General features: G+C 41.3%; 1 protein-coding gene across 3 annotated transcripts in view; it reads left to right on the forward strand.

Moving 5' to 3' along the window:
• Window positions 1-17,419, forward strand: part of SDK1 (sidekick cell adhesion molecule 1) — an 851,863-nt gene that overhangs the window by 189,138 nt on the left and 645,306 nt on the right. For all 3 annotated transcript variants that reach the window (XM_084818282.1, XM_084818285.1, XM_084818283.1), the window contains exon 2: window positions 6,689-6,848. In XM_084818282.1, the coding sequence (XP_084674408.1) occupies window positions 6,689-6,848 (160 nt within the window). The remainder of the gene's footprint in view (window positions 1-6,688; window positions 6,849-17,419) is intronic.

Here is a 17,419-nt window from a genome sequence, read left to right on the forward strand (position 1 = left end):
TTGTATGCTTTTAAAAAAAAACCCTAATCTGTAGAGAGTCAAGTACCCAAAGTTGTTAGCAGGAGCTTTGAAACATGTAAGAATTATTTGGTAGGAGACAGTAAAAGAAGATGGGGAAAAGTTTAGTCCAGAAAGAAGCAACAAGAAAATATCCCCCGAGTGCTATCATCATTCTGTTAACTTGGGTGTTGATGTAAACTAATGAAAATGGGTACAAAGAGGTAATTCGGGTAAAGATTTGGTTTGTAAACATCAGTTTCATTGGTTGGCTCAGCTCAATAGTTTCCTAAGGAAAAAAAGTGGACTAGTGGATTTATTCCACAACTACCTTTTACACATGCTGGTAATTCTCACTGATTTGAGAGCACCCTGGGGCAAACTTTACTTACTTGCTTATGGGCTATAGCATGCAAACTGTTCATAATTACGTTATATATAAAACTTTTATGGCTTTTTCTCCGTAGTTCTGAAACATACTATGTGTGGGGTTTTTAAAAAACACACGTACATTATTCTAGTAGTTTTAAAGAAAACTGTTAGAGCCAGAACTTCTTTGATATCAGTGGAAGTTTTGTCAGAGGCTTCAGTGAAGCCAGAATTCTATTATAGAGTGCACTAAGCCTGCAGCATCTACTTTTTTCCATTCAGGGCCTGCATGCTACCTTCTATTTCAAAGACAGTACTCAGATTTAAGGGATTAGACCTGATAGACAGAGTGCCTGAGGAACTATGGACAGAGGTCCGTAACATTGTTCAGGAGGCAGCAACTCAATCCATCCCCAAGAAAAAGACATGCAAGAAAGCAAAGTGGCTGTCTGATGAGGCTTTACAAGTAGCTGAGGAAAGAAGGGAAGTGAAAAGCAAAGGAGAAAGGGGAAGACATATCCAACTGAATGCAGAGTTCCAGGGAACAGAAAGGAGAGACAAGAAGGCCTTCTTAAATGAACAGTGCAAAGAACTCAAAGAAAACAATAGAATGGGAAAGACTAGAGATCTTTTCAAGAAAATCGGAGATCTCAAGGGAACGTTTTGTGCAAAGACGGGCATGATAAAGGACAAAGAAGGCAGGGACCTAACAGAAGCAGATGAGATTAAGAAGAGGTGGCAAGAATACACAGAAGAACTATACAGGAAAGATCTGAATGTCCTTGATAGCCATGATAGTGCGGTCACTGAACTTGAGCCGGACATCCTCGAGAGTGAAGTCAAGTAGGCCTTAGGAAGCATTACTAACAACAAAGCTAGCGGAGATGACAGTATTCCAGCTGAGCTATTTAAAATCCTAAAAGATGATGCTGCTAAAGTGCTGCACTCAATATGCCAACAAATGTGGAACACTCAACAGTGGCCACAAGACTGGAAAAGGTCAGTTTACATTCCAATCCCAAAGAAGGGCAACGCCAAAGAGTGTTCAAACTACCGTACAATTGCGCTCATTTCACATGCCAGCAAGGTTATGCTCAAAATCCTACAAGCTAGGCTTCAGCAATATGTGAACCGAGAACTACCGGAAGTACAAGCGGGGTTTCGAAGAGGCAGAGGAACTAGAGCTCAAATCGCCAACATTCGCTGGATCATGGAGAAAGCAAGAGAATTCCAGAAAAACGTCTATTTCTGCTTCATTGACTACGCTAAAGCCTTTGATTGTGTGGATCACAACAAACTGTGGCAAATTCTTAAAGAGATGGGAGTACCAGACCACCTTACCTGTCTCCTGAGAAACCTGTATGAGGGTCAAGAAGCAACAGGAAGAACCGGACATGGAACAACCGATTGGTTCCAAATTGGGAAAGGAGTACGACAAGGCTGCATATTGTCGCCCTACTTATTTAACTTAGATGCAGAGTATATCATGAGAAACGCCAGGTTGGATGAATCACAGGTCGGAATTAAGATTGCTGGGAGAATTATCCACAACCTCAGATATGCAGACGATACCACCCTAATGGCAGAAAGCAAAGAGGATCTCAAGAGCCTCTTGTTGAGGGTGAAAGTGGAGAGTGCAAAAGCTGGTTTGAAACTCAACATTAAAAAAACGAAGATCATGGCATGTGGCCCCATCACTTCCTGGCATATAGAAGGGGAAGAAATGGAAGCAGTGACAGATGTTATTTTCTTGGGCTCCAAGATCACCGCAGATGGTGACTGTAGCCATGAAATTAAAAGACGCTTGCTCCTTGGGAGGAAAGCTATGGCAAACCTAGACAGCATAGTAAGAAGCAGAGACATCACCTTGTCGACACAGGTCCGTCTAATCAAAGCTATGGTTTTCCCAGTAGTAACGTATGGCTGTGAGACCTGGACTATAAGGCAGCTACCATGCCTGGAATGGACATGTGCAAAGGATGTGTCTCTTGAGAAACAGGCTACTGTAATGGAACAATAACTAAAGACAAGCTTAGAAATGCCCACTTGCCTGTTCAGCTTGGCAAGTAGGGAAGGGCCAAACTAGATTATGTAAATTATGAGAATAGATTAAATGTGTCTAATTTCTTCTAAATAACAGCTGTAGAGTGGGAGGCAATCACAGGATTGGGACCCTGAGGAATTAAAATTACTAGATGGAAGCAGCAAAGAGCTGAAAGGGGCTCTGTTGTGTTTTATGCCCCCACCTTCCAAATGCATACAACCTTCTGAAAATAACTGATATGCTATCCCAATTATAGCCTGCAAATGGAGCTCCAAAAGGGTGTGCGTGTGCATTTCTGCCATTCTTTTCTTGTTTGCTATGCCTTGCTTTCAAAATAGCCAGATGCATTGAATCTACTGCCAGTGTTTAGGTTACAGTGCTGAAAATGTACAGTTGGAAGACTATAAATAAACCTGTTATGACATCTCTCCCTGTTTTTGGGGAGGGAATCCTCATTCTCTGAAAAGCGAAGTGGTTGTGCTTATTTTATCACTGGAATATTAACTTTGACTCTGTTCCTTTACTGCTTTGCCATTTTTTTTTTTTAAATTAAACTGGGAACTGAAGGTCAACACCAGCACCTTGACTTTGACCCAGAAACAGATAGGCAAATGAGAGGTTTCCAGAGCTTGGGCCATTATGGCTACGTTATCTCTCTCCAGGAATAGCCATAGCTGGCACACCAGCCAAAGAACTCTGGCCCTCGAGTGACAAAGCTGGATCAAGGAGTATCCTCAGACAAGGCACCTGCTCTTTCAGGAGGACTGCATTCCCATCAGAAACAGGCTCTCTGCCCAATTTCCAGACCAGAGAATTGCCCACCCACAAGACCTGTGTCTTGTCAGTATTATTGACTCTCATCCAATCCATTACTGCCTCCAGGCACTGATTTAGCACCTGCATGGCCTCACCTGACAAAGGTGATAAGGAGAAATAGAGCTGTGTGTCTTCAGCATGCTACCAACACCTCACCCCAAATTCTAAATATTCAATACTCATATATGATGAAACAGTTAATATAGTAAGCAGTTACAAAATAATATCTTATTCTGTTTTTCTTAAATCGCATGTTGATCTCTTACAAAATGCAAAGATGTGCTTTGTATTTTAATATAAAATGTGTTAATATAAATGTAATTTATTGGAGCAATGTTATTATCTGCACATACTACATACATATTTCTAAGATTATTAGTAGTACCAAAGGCAAGACAAGACTCTGTAGGAGGAAGTGAGGAGGAGGATGGAGAAAAAGTATAGCAAGATCTAAATACTTGATACAGCATTATAACTTCCAGTGTTCCGTAGGGAGAAGGCATGCCACTAGCTTAAAAGCTATTGAGGTTTGTAGTGTAAATTTGCCCCAAAGTCAGGAACAAAGACCACAATCAAGTGAACTCCTTTAGATGCTTGTAAAGGATTTCATGAGACTGCTTCATTGATTTTGAAAGGTTCATGTATAACTATTCTGTATTCTTATTTGTCTCTTATTTTATTTTAATTGTATTCACAACATTTGTATCCTGCCCCACCACATAAAGTTCTCTAGGCAGTTTATAATCAACATAAAAACAATTTAAATTCAAAATGAAACATAAAACTATAAAATCAAAAGCAACTTAAAATATGAAAACAAAACAAAAATCACAGCTTCCCAAAATTAAAAAACACAGATTTAGAAGTGCAATTACTATAATGTGCTGTACATGGGGCTGCCCCTAAAGATGGTTCAGAAGCTGCAGCTTGTGCAAAATGCAGCGGCCAAATTGATAAAAAGGACAAAAAGGCCCAATCATATAACACTGATTCTGGCCCACTTGCACTGGTTGCCTGTATGTTTCTGAGCTTGATTGATGGAGGTGGTTTTGACCTATAAAGCCTTACATGGCTCGGGATCACAATACCTGATTGAGCACCTCTCCCAGCATGAACTTACCCATACACTATGCTCATTGTCTGAGGCCCTTCTCCGAGGGAGGCTTGGAAGGTGTCAACAAGAAAGAGGGCCTTCTTGGTAGGGATGTACGAAAGTCACTTACCTGTTCGCGGATTATGTTGATGGTGGGGGGGAGGCGTTCTGTCCCTCCCCCCGGAATCCTGGCCAGTCGGCTCCGCTCCGCAGGGATTCTGCGGAGCTGCCGGCCGGCTCCGCCAGCTGCCGGACATCCGGCCGCTGACTAGCAGGGACGCAAATGGTGGCAGCCGTAGCCGCCGCTGTTTGCATCCCTGCAGTCAGCCGTGATAGGCTACGTAAATGTTTACGTAGCCTATCACGTCTGACTTAAAAACAACAACAACAACAACGCGTGTATGCAAATGGCGGCAGCCACGGCCGCCGCCATTTGCATTCCTTATTTTGGCACGTCTTAGTCTACGTCAAGATTTACATAGACTAAGACGGCGAAAATAAGGGGAACGCAAATAGCATAGCGGACGCTACGCTATTTGCGTTCCCTTTATTTTCGCTGTCTTAGTCTATGTAAATCTTGACGTAGACTAAGACGCGACAAAATAAGGAATGCAAATGGCGGCGGCCATGGCCGCCGCCATTTGCGTACGCGCGGGTTGTTTTTTTTTTAAAGTCAGACGTGATAGGCTACGTAAAGATTTACGTAGCCTATCACAGTTTTTTTTTTAACATCTTTTTTATCACGTCTTTTTTTTTTTTTTAAACTGGAAATGGTGTTGGCGGCAGCTGGTCGGAAGACCGGCCGCCGCACCGGAGCCACCGCTGCCCAGAAGATCCGCCCCAGGTAAGTATTGTCCCGGGGGCAGGGGGGGCGGGGGGGGCAGGCCGTTCCGCCACCGATTTCGGGGGGCTGAATGCACTGGCATTCGGCCTCCCCGAGATCCGTGGCGGAATTCTCTAACATCCCTATTTCTTGGTGGCTGCCCCCCAATTCTGAAATGAACTCTCCAATGAGGCCCACCTGATGCCAACACTGATATCTTTTCAGCACCAGATTATGACCTTCCACTACTCCCAGGCACTTGGCAGCATATGAAAGGTTTTAAATCAGGTCATGGGCTATTGTTTGGATGTATGTGAGTGTTCATGTATGTGTGTGTGCTCTGTTTATATGTTTGTAGCTAAACTGTTTTTATATTATGCATAATACTGAATACTGTATTTTTAAGGTTTTTAATCTTTGTAAACCACCCAAACAGCTTTGGCCATTTGGCGGGATGGAAATGTAAGAAATGAAATGAAATACAGTGTTTTATTTTAACAGATTCAGCTGGTTATAGATTTGGTATGGGGTGATTGACATTGTAATTGTAGGAGGGACTTGACCAGATCACTCATAAAGTTTGCTAGATCCTATTCCTATTGATTGTAAAGAAATGTGAAAGGGTTATAGTGTGAATAAATATTGCCATTGGATATTTTCTCCCTTCCAAAGTTGAGTCTGTATATGAATGAATCTACAGTTCCTTCTTGTGCTTTCCTATCATGGAATCTTGTTAGCAATTTTGATCCACAGGCTGATGATAGTTTCAAAACTATATCTGACACTTGCACACTATTAAAAACTCTCTCATTCAAACCCCAAAGCGGGTTTTTTTAAAAAGTAATTTTAAGACCGTCTGGTTAAAGACAATGTTGAAAGGCACATTAATCTTGCTGTTCTGGAGGATGTTTTGTTCAAAGCTGCTATCAAAATTCTTCATTTATCCTGAGACATGTCCTGCTGTGATAATCATTTCATCCAGGCTTACTTTTCTAACTTTCTAAAGAGAATTTAATGAACTGGATGTAATTCTTTTGAATGTAAGAAGCAGAAGAGCCTAGCACCAAATATTATACCACATGGTATAAGGCACAACTCTATTTGAGGTTTGAATTTCAAATACAGTAAAGTGTAACAATTTTGTTGAGCAGACTGTAGGATGAGAACCATACATTCTCATAGTGCATATATTGCTTTTATTAGAGTACACACAGGGCTCTAGGTAGTTACCTCCCACTGCAAGCATCCTTACAACAGAACTATAGTATTTTTGTTTCAAGTTGCTCAAACTGGAGTATATGGTTCCCACCACCACAGATTGACAGTTGGACCAAACCACCTGAAGCAATGTGTAGGTTCAGTGTGCATTTTTGGCTTCGTAAACCATGGTGTATGAAGGCAGGATTGTTACATCCAAACCAGTCCTATTTGCTACGTCATACTGGCTTTAATATATGTTCCAATAATTAGATGGTTAAATGCAGAGCAATTTCATAACTTCATATCCTACTTTTGTTTTGATCATATTTTTCCTATTGTATTTCAGATGATGTTGCACCCTATTTCAAGACAGAACCAGGTTTGCCTCAGATTCATCTGGAAGGGAACCGTCTCGTGCTCACATGCTTGGCAGAAGGAAGCTGGCCTTTGGAATTTAAGTGGCTGCATAATGATATGGAAACCACTGCCTTCTCCAGCGAATACAAGTAAATGGCTTTTAGCATGTAGATTCAATTATATTTTTCAGTATTGCATTGAGAGGAGATTCTCATTTTTGAATCATTGCACCATAAAAGAACACAACAAGGGCAAACATCCTATATAATTAAAACTGATACTGCAAAGTATCTTATGGGCCCCCTTAGCAGCTTAGAAATGTTTTAAATAAACAAAGTAAAATAAATATCTCAATTGCTTACTCCTAACCCAACATAGACACCATTTTATCACTGGAAGTTTTTATGGTTATTTTGTACTATATCAGGGGTGAGCAAGATGTGCCCCTCACTGCCCCTTTGTTGCCTCCCAAAAATGCGTGGGGGGGGGGGTGAGAGAAAATTTCACTGCAGCATGGGAGGCCCTGATCTGGATTGACTCACCTGCCCAAAGCAACTATTAGCTGCTGAGGGGAAAACATGATGGCTTAAATGTCCATGCCCACAAGTTTTCTTCTCCATGGGCAACATCAGAGGGAATGATCTGATCTGGAGACTTCATGCTATTAGAGAAAAGGATTAGACCCCCCTCAGACTGTGCCATAGCTCTGATCGCCAGTTAGCTTTACAAAGAGAAAATCACAGTGGGAGCCACAAACATGGAACTCTAACGTAAAAGTCCAGCTTGCATACAACAATAAACCCAGGGTGGTTTTTTTTTTTAAGCCCTGGGTTGTCACGAATGAGCTGGTGTGGTAGTCTGAGCCGTTGTGGCTCCTCCTGCCAAACAACACAAGGACACAAACCATCTGGAGGGCACCAGGATTGGGAAAGGAATCTGAAACCACAAGGAAAGGCTGTGTGCTCGGGGACACCTGGAGGAAGGCCGTCAGTTCGGGATACAGATGTGGCAATACAGTACTGTTAAGCTTTACCTCATAACTGGATTCACACTTTCCCCCTCTGCACAATAGGCCATTTCCCCCCTCCTATAACTGTTCCACAGATAAGAATGTGTTGTTTTTTGCACATGGATTACCATTCTGTTGAATGGCTTTCCCAGTGTGATCCATTCAGTTGGGTGGAGTGATGTCCATGCAGTAATTTGCTCATGTGACTCCATGGCAAATAATTTGCAATGGAACCGTTTACTTGCACAACCTAATATTATGGAGGTATGGATTCTTAATGCATTCAGCTATAATGCAATAAAATGGCACTGACATATTTATTTTATTTACAATATTTATATATCGCTCCACATCAAAGATTTTGGAGCAGTGAACAACAGATAAAAGAATAAAACATGATATTAAAACAATTAATTTTTTAAAAAAGAAACAGATTCCAAACATAATAAACTGGCTGGTCACTCAAGGAAGGCCTCTAGAAATAACACTGTCTTCAGGAGGCTCCAAAAGCAACACAACGTTGGTGCCTGCCTGTCCTATAACTTCAATCCCTTTGAACTTGAGGAGTTTGGTATCTGTGTGGAAACTGTACACTGGGAGCTGGCATAGTGCAGTGGTTATAAGTGTCAGCTGTCAACTGGAAACTCTATGCTTCAAGCCATGAATTCACCAAATGGCCTTAGATAAATATTAACTCTCAGCTCGACCCTATATCTGCAGTATGGAGATAATACTTACATTACAAGTTTGTTGTAAGGAATGCTGCAATAATCAGTGTCATAGATTAGCAACCAGAGGCTCCCAGGTGCTTCAGATCCAGCCGTCAGCACAGACCCCTGATCCAAGGACATCTCTCCTTTAGGCAGTCACTCTCCGAGACACATGCAAAGGGCTATTTAACCCTCTCCTTGAACAAGAGAAACACTTGGCAGATATCAGTTGAGCCTTGCATGCATCTCTGTTGATGCTGAGGGAAGGAGAGAAAGGTCATGCCTTATCATGGTTTGCATAGGAATGAGTCAGTGGGCAGAGCCACTGTCACTGGCCGGTCAATAAATATGGCCCCATTGCTGATGAGTTGCTGGTCTCTGTCATGTGCTTTGAACACTCAAAAGGCATTTATTCTTATCATTTGTACGCTACAGAATGTGGTGTTCTATGTATGAAATTGAGATTTAAAATACTAGTTAAGGGGAAGCTAGCTTGATTAACCACAGAAGAAAGCAGGCATTTCATTTTGAGTAAACACAATGTCTTGCTGCAGTCAGCCAGTAGCAAAAAAACACACACACAGTAGAAACCAACAATATTAAGAGAACTGAGGTGTAATGGAACAGTTTGGAAGGGCAGGTCCCAGGAGAACTGGAGTTACAGAAAGGTAGAAGATGAGGCAAAAAAGAGGAGAGAAATGTTTTCTACTTAAAGGATACAATGCAAATCATTAGAAATTCTTGCATAACATAGAGTATTTTTATAATACAAAAACAAGCAGTGTATACTTGCATGTTGCCACTTTAGGGTTGAAGAACCATACTTTTGTATGGACAAATTATAATACATAGGCTCCTTGGGTCACAATGAAAGGCATATTTATTTTGTTTGGGGTTTGATTAACTTGTTTTGAACCCTTGAAGCATTTATCTTCTCACATAGAATGTGCATGGAAAGCTAATCAAAATTCATAATAAAGTTTGAATAAATATGTTACTATGAATATTTCAGTTCCATTATTTATTTTTAATTGCTTGCCACAAACCAGGATGCACTTGGCATGTTTTTTTAAAAATTTATATGCTGGCAATTTCATTTATTCATTGTTGTTGTTGTTGTTCAGTCGTTCAGTCGTGTCCGACTCTTCGTGACCCCATGGACCATAGCATGCCAGGCCTTCCTGTCCTGCGCTCTCTCCCGGAGCGTGCTCAAGTTCATATTCATTGCATCAGTGATGCTATCTAGCCATCTCATCCTCTGCCGTCCCCTTCTCCTTTTGCCTTCAGTCTTTCCCAGCATCAGGGTCTTTTCCAGGGAGTTTTCTCTTCGCATTAGGTGGCCAAAATATTGGAGCTTCAGCTTCAGGATCTGTCCTTCCAATGAGCAGTCAGGGTTGATTTCCTTTAGGATTGACTGATTTGACCTCCTTGCAGTCCAGGGGACTCGTAAGAGTCTTCTCCAGCACCACAGTTCGAAAGCATCAATTCTTCGGCGCTCAGCCTTCCTTATAGTCCAGCTCTCACAGCCATACGTTACTATTGGGAAAACCATAGCTTTGATTAGACGGACCTTTGTCGGCAAGGTGATGTCTCTGGCTCTGCTTCTTACTATGCTGTCTAGGTTTGCCATAGCTTTCCTCCCAAGGAGCAAGCGTCTTTTAATTTCATGGCTACAGTCACCGTCTGCGGTGATCTTGGAGCCCAAGAAAGTAAAATCTGTCACTGCTTCCATTTCTTCCCCTTCTATATGCCAGGAAGTGATGGGGCCAGATGCCATGATCTTAGTTTTTTTAATGTTGAGTTTCAAACCAGCTTTTGCACTCTCCTCTTTCACCCTCAACAAGAGGCTCTTGAGATCCTCTTCGCTTTCTGCCATTAGGGTGGTATCGTCTGCATATCGGAGGTTGTTGATAATTCTCCCGGCAATCTTAATTCCGACCTCTGATTCATCCAACCCGGCATTTCTCATGATGTACTCTGCATATAAGTTAAATAAGCAGGGCGACAATATGCAGCCTTGTCGTACTCCTTTCCCAATTTGGAACCAATCGGTTGTTCCATGTCCGGTTCTTACTGTTGCTTCTTGACCCTCGTACAGGTTTCTCAGGAGACAGGTAAGGTGGTCTGGTAGTCCCATCACTTTAAGAATTTGCCACAGTTTGTTGTGATCCACACAATCAAAGGCTTTAGCGTAGTCAATGAAGCAGAAATAGACGTTTTTCTGGAATTCTCTTGCTTTCTCCATGATCCAGCAAATGTTGGCGATTTGATCTCTAGTTCCTCTGCCTCTTCGAAACCCAGCTTGTACTTCCGGTAGTTCTCGGTTCGCATACTGCTGAAGCCTAGCTTGTAGGATTTTGAGCATAACCTTGCTGGCATGTGAAATGAGCGCAATTGTGTGGTAGTTTGAACACTCTTTGGCATTGCCCTTCTTTGGGATTGGAATGTAAACTGACCTTTTCCAGTCTTGCGGCTATTGTTGAGTGTTCCAGATTTGTTGGCATATTGAATGCAGCACTTTAACAGCATCATCTTTTAGGATTTTAAATAGCTCAGCTGGAATACTGTCATCTCCACTAGCTTTGTAGTTACTAATGCTTCCTAAGGCCCACTTGACTTCACTCTCGAGGATGTCTGGCTCAAGTTCAGTGACCGCACTATCATGGCTATCAGGGACATTCAGATCTTTCCTGTATAGTTCTTCTGTGTATTCTTTCCACCTCTTCTTAATCTCATCTGCTTCTGTTAGGTCCCTGCCTTCTTTGTCCTTTATCATGCCCGTCTTTGCACAAAACGTTCCCTTGAGATCTCCAATTTTCTTGAAGAGATCTCTAGTCTTTCCCATTCTGTTGTTTTCCTCGAGTTCTTTGCATTGTTCATTTAAGAAGGCCTTCTTGTCTCTCCTTGCTATTCTCTGGAACTCTGCATTCACTTGGGTATATCTTCCCCTTTCTCCCTTGCTTTTTGCTGCCCTTCTTTCGTGAGCTACTTGTAAAGCCTCATCAGACAGCCACTTGGCTTTCTTGCATTTCTTTTTCTTTGGGATGGATTGAGTTGCTGCCTCCTGAATAATGTTACGGACCTCCGTCCATAGTTCCTCAGGCACTCTGTCTATCAGGTCTAATCCCTGAAATCTATTCCTCACCTCCACTGTATATTCATAAGGGATATGATTTAGGTCATACCTGAACGGTTTAGTGGTTTTCCCTACGTTCTTCAATTTAAGCCGAAATTTTGCAAGAAGCAGCTCATGATCTGAGCCACAGTCAGCTCCAGGTCTTGTTTTTACTGACTGTATGGAGCTTCTCCATCTTTGGCTGCAAAGGACATAATCAATCTGATTTCGATATTGACCATCTGGTGACGTCCATGTGTAGAGTTGCCTCTTGTGCTGTTGGAAAAGAGTGTTTGCTATGATCAGCATGTTCTCTTGGCAAAACTCTATTAGCTTTTGTCCTGCTTCGTTTTGTACACCAAGGCCATGCCTGCCTGTTATCCCGGTGATTTCTTGACTTCCTACTTTAGCATTCCAATCCCCTATGATGAAGAGGACATCTTTTTTTGGTGTTAGTTCTAGAAGGTGTTGTAGGTCTTCACAGAAGCGATCAACCTCAGCTTCTTTGGCCTCAGTGGTTGGGGCATAGACTTGAATTACTGTGATGTTGAATGGTTTGCCTTGGATTCGTACTGAGATCATTCTATTGTTTTTGAGATTGTACCCCAGTACTGCTTTTCCCACCCTTTTGTTGACTATGAGTGCTACTCCATTTCTTCTAAGGGATTCTTGCCCACAATAGTAGATATGATGGTCACCTGAATTAAATTCGCCCATGCCTGTCCATTTTAGTTCGCTGATTCCCAAGATGTCGATGTTCAAGCTTGCCATCTCATGTTTGACCACCTCCAGCTTACCTTGATTCATTGATCTGACATTCCAGGTTCCTAAACAATATTGTTCTTTACAGTATTGGATTTTCTTTTCACCACCAGACACATCCACAGCTGAGTGTCCTTTCGGGTTTGGCCCAGCCGCTTCACTCTTTCTGGCGCTACTTGGAAATACCCCCTGCTCTTCCCCAGTAGCATATTGGACACCTTCCGACCTGAGGGGCTCATCTTCTGGCGTCATCTCTTTTAGCCTTGTGATACGTTCCATGGGGTTTTCTTGGCAAGAATACTGGAGTGGGTTGCCATTTCCTTCTCCAGTGGACCACATTTTGTCAGAACTCTCTGCCATGACCTGTCCGTCTTGGGTGGCCCTGCACGGCATAGCTTATGGCTTCACTGAGTTACACAAGCCCCTTCGCCACAACAAGGCAGTGATCCATGAAGGGGATTTATTCATTAGAGTGAAATAATTGCAAACAAAAGTATATTTGTTTTTGGCTGAAGAATGCTGGACTAAATTTGACCTTAGTCTCATCTTGTAGACAAGCAGCATGGTAAAATATCTAAGGGTTTTCTACGTAAATATAAGCTGGTATAAAGTGTTCCTAAAATCCAGCTCAGTTAAAATCAATAACAATATTGTGTTTGGCTTCAATAGGAGGTGATTTCCATCTGAAATAAGTGTGATGTTGCAGGTTATCCTTAACTTATTTTTAGCGGATGCAGATTATTGATTGCTAAGAGAGATGAATTAATTCAATAACTCATACAGCATGTTCAAGGGCGCGTGGGGGGGGAAATTGGGGGGAAAATAACTGGAGCCGTTACAGAGTTTTGCCTTGATGTTGCACATCATAAATCAGGCACTACTTGTGACTCATCAAGCTGGATACCGTGCATAAACCATGTATTGTGGCCAGCCAGGTGCTTGATAACCTACCCTGTTTTGCAAAAAGAGGAGGTTTATCAAGCCTTTGGTTAGCTGCCATCAACTTGGTGGGCCTTAAGTTTTGCAAGCCTGCAATAAATTGATATTGTGCATTATCCAGGTCAGAAAACTTTCTATCAAGATGCCAACTTTTATATGTGTATCCTGGTCAGTTTAGTGACTCTTCATGCATTACCTTATCTTTGTAGAGGAATAAAAACTCTTTCCTACAGGTTAGTAAATACATGTTTGCAATGAAAACAAATCAATAATAGGTGGTTGAAATAAAAGTGCTATCTAGTGCTCTTCAAGAATGTGCCAGTTTTGTGATTTTCTCCTTCCAGCCTCGTGTGTACCCTCCAATCTTCCACAGATGAAAATAAGGACATGCTAGTATCGCCACTAACATCGCTAGTATCATCCCTAGGTTCAATACTTCCTCCCTCACACACATTGCTGAAGGCACTACTCCACCTCCTGATAGCTTATCCTCCATCAGTTTCAAAGCTAAGAATGCCTTTGCTCTGTAGGTTAAAGATATGCTAGGAAAATGTAATTGCCCCACAATCTATCAACAGTTCAAAATGAGCATCATCAGCTTTTTTCTTCCTTTTTCCCCCCTTTTCAACCTTCTTTAATGTTCTTTTATATAGTCATATCAGTATGTGTATAATACTGTAAATTATTTAGTATAACACTTTAAAGATACAGAACTCAACAGATGTTCTGGGGGGAACGATAGGGGAGGAGAGAAAAGGGAAGGTGGGAGAGGAGAAGCATGGGAAATACAACTTTATTGTTATTTGTCATGTATCACCAAATGAGTAATTGGGAAGTAGGGAGGGGGATCCTTCTCTTGTAAAAATCTTGACAACTTTTCAGTGAACAGTCAATGATTCATAAGTGGATCTACATGTAGGAGCATTAGAGGCAAGATGCATCCTGTTTTTATTTCGGCTATTGGGCGGTATAGAAATGAAATAAATAAATAAATAAATAAATAAGTAAAATAAATATTTTATTTGGGGGTTTCTAAAAAATCTAGCCACTTGACTAAATCTAGCATGATTATTGTAAACTACTGAGAGCTTGGCTGAAGAATGGTCAATAACCTACGTAGATACATAAACATTTTTCTGACATAACATTATTTATGTCCCAGTGGGTATTTCCCATTGGTGGTATCAAGGGTTGAAACCAGCTTATTCAGAAGTAGTCATTGTGAGGTCAAAGTACTTAAATGCTTTGTAGTTTTGAGCAAACTAATATTTTTCCTGAATTGTATACATTAAAATAGTAATTGACAAAGATGCTTGTTATATATTAGCTAGATACTAAGTTAGGATATGGTTAGCTAAGCACTTTTCATATTATAAATGTTATCTGGGAGCAGTAAAAAGGCATGACTGATGTTGCATATTCTCTGAATTTTGTGAAATGGAACACTCATGCATCTCTCAAGCTGGCAGATGCATGAGCCATCGGTGGTCTGAAAGCATGCTGCTCTCCCTATGAGAAAGATGGATGAGTTTTCCTCTAAAGCAATTATAGAGCATGCTCAAATTCTGCATCTTCTAGATGTGGTCCTCAGTAATGTGCAGAGCAATTTGCTAAAGTTCTCAAATGTTCTTATGGCCAAAGTCCTCTCTGTGAAACCACTGTTCATTGCAGCACACCATGTGCTGTTCATGAGAGATCTAAAGTCCATACTCCTGTTTCTCTGGTTTCTGCTTCAGAAACCAATCCCACCAAATTGCTAAAGAAAAAATTAAATTCAGAGGGAATTTGGTGGTACAAGAGGGCACTTTGGCTTTTGGAAGGGTTGCTGCTGAAGTGGCAAAAAAGAGGGGGGAAAGACATGAGCATGCATGTTTTTCTGGGCGGAGGGGGCAGGGTCATAGCTACCATCCAGAAATTCCAGCATTTTGGTAGAGATCTGTGCCTATGGTGGCTTTTCTATCATTTCCTATGAGTAAGGAAATGCTCAGCAAATGCAGCAAGATGTTCTTTCATATAAGAAAATGGGAAGTCACTCCTGTCAGGTTTCAATGTTTAAACACAAAACTTAGCTTTATACTTTTATGAATGCTTGACAAACTATGCCAGCCACAAGTTTTGTTAGGGAAATTACAGATTAACAGGCTCAGCATGGCTGGTAGATGTTTCTGTAATGGGAACCTGGGAACTAATTGCTCAGAAGATGGGTTTAAAAAAAAAAAAAAAATCATTCCTGGAATGTGAGAGCCATTTGGGGAGGATGACTCATATGCTCCTCACCATCCCCCCTTGTAACTCCAAGCTAAGGATAGTCCTTGGCATCTCCAGTTAAATGGTCATGTAGCAGGTGATCTGAAAGACCTCTGCCAGTGACCCAGGAGAGCTGCTGCAGGTCAGAGTAGGCAATGCTGGGCTAGATCGTCTCACTCAGTTTAAAGCAACTTCATGTTGTTGTTGTTGTTGTTGTTGTTAAAATGTATATTGGAGGTGCCACCTACAAATATAAAATGCATTCCAACTTGGAGATCTTTATAAGGCCAAATTTTGAATGTGGACCCTAAAGAGATGGCAGCCTTACTCCAGACCTTGAGTTCAGGAACAAAAAGACTTACATGGTTTTCATTGATATTTTCATTTATTGATGTACCATCCATCTTCTGTCTTAGACTTTTTTAAGCAGCCAGTTTCTTCTGGGCTACTCTACTCCAAACAAATTGTCAATTTTCCTAAATTACTTGCTCAGATCTGCAGAAACTTTAAGTGCCCTTTTGGCATGCAGACAATAAAAATGCCTTTCTCTCTCTTGTATGCAGAATGATTCTTCTGTCTAGGAAAGAAAGTCAGTTAGCTTTTGGGGATAAGCTAGCATTTAATACTTAGAACAACCTTTTCCTTGTCATTTTCAAAGGTATTGATACAATAGCAGTACAAGAGTTCTTCTGCCCAAACAATGCTCCGAGGATGTTACGATGCTATAGCTGAACATGGCTCATATGGTCAGTGCCTGAATGGGAGAGCACTTCGGATCTCCTCATGAGGTGCTTTGAGTTTTCCAAGAGCAGAATATAAGTGTAATTCATTAATTAATATTGGAAATTTGTGAACCATCCAGAAAGCATTGGCTGTTGGGCAGTATAGAAATGCAATCAATCAGTATTCCTGGCCTCTCCTCAGCAATATACTTACTATGTAGCATTAGGAAAACTGTCTAGGCCTTAGCTGCTGCTGCTATTGTTCTGCGTTAACTATGGCTGTTGTAAGGGTTACTGAGAATATCCAGGAAGAATTTGAATACTCTTAAGCTCTATATAGGTATATTCTGAAACAGTGTATAAATAACAAAAAATCTCAAGTTCAAGTATAACCTGATGGGATCTGAGCTAACAGTGACTGACCAAGAAAGAGATCTTGGGGTTGTGGTTGCCAGCTCAATGAAAATGTCGACCAACTGCGCGGCCTCTGTAAAAAAGACAAACTACATGTTAGGCATAATTAAGAAAGGAATTGAGAATAAAATTGCCAATAACATTCTTCTTTTATACAAATCTATAGTGCAACCACACTTGGAATATTGTGTACAGTTCTGGTCACCACACCTAAAAAAAGATATTGTAGAGCTGGGAAAAGTACAGAAAAGGGCAGCTAAATGATCAAGGGGCTGGAGCCTCTCCCCTATGAGGGAAGGTTACAACAGCTGAGATTGTTTAGCTTGGGAAAAAGGAGGTTAAGAGGAGACACGATAGATGTCTACAAAATTATGCATGGTGTGGAGAATGTGGATAGGGGGACATTTTTCTCCCTCTCTCATAATACTAGAAACCAGGGTCATCCAATGAAGCTGATTGGTGGGAGATTCAGGACAAATAAAAGGAAGTACCTCTTCACAGTGTATAGTTAAACTATGGAATTCACTACCATAAGACATAGGGCATCTCTACACCAGCCTAAAATCCTGCATTTCAAATGGGGCTTTCTGCTTCCATTTTAAATGCAGGATCACAACTTCCTTTTTCACCCGCTTCCTTTTCCCTCTCCCCTTTCCCCCTCCTTTTCCCAATATCTGAGTCTTCCATTATCTTTCATGAATCTCACTTCTCTTCTTGCTGCTTTTCCTCTTTTCATAGAGGGAACTCAAGCAGAACAAAATGGGGTAATTTGATAGCTCATTATCTGCGATCTATTTAAAAA

This window comes from Heloderma suspectum, chromosome 12 (assembly GCF_057233095.1).
Source record: "Heloderma suspectum isolate Gila_16-S chromosome 12, 16-S_ref, whole genome shotgun sequence".
In the NCBI taxonomy this organism is placed as follows: Eukaryota; Metazoa; Chordata; class Lepidosauria; order Squamata; family Helodermatidae; genus Heloderma; species Heloderma suspectum.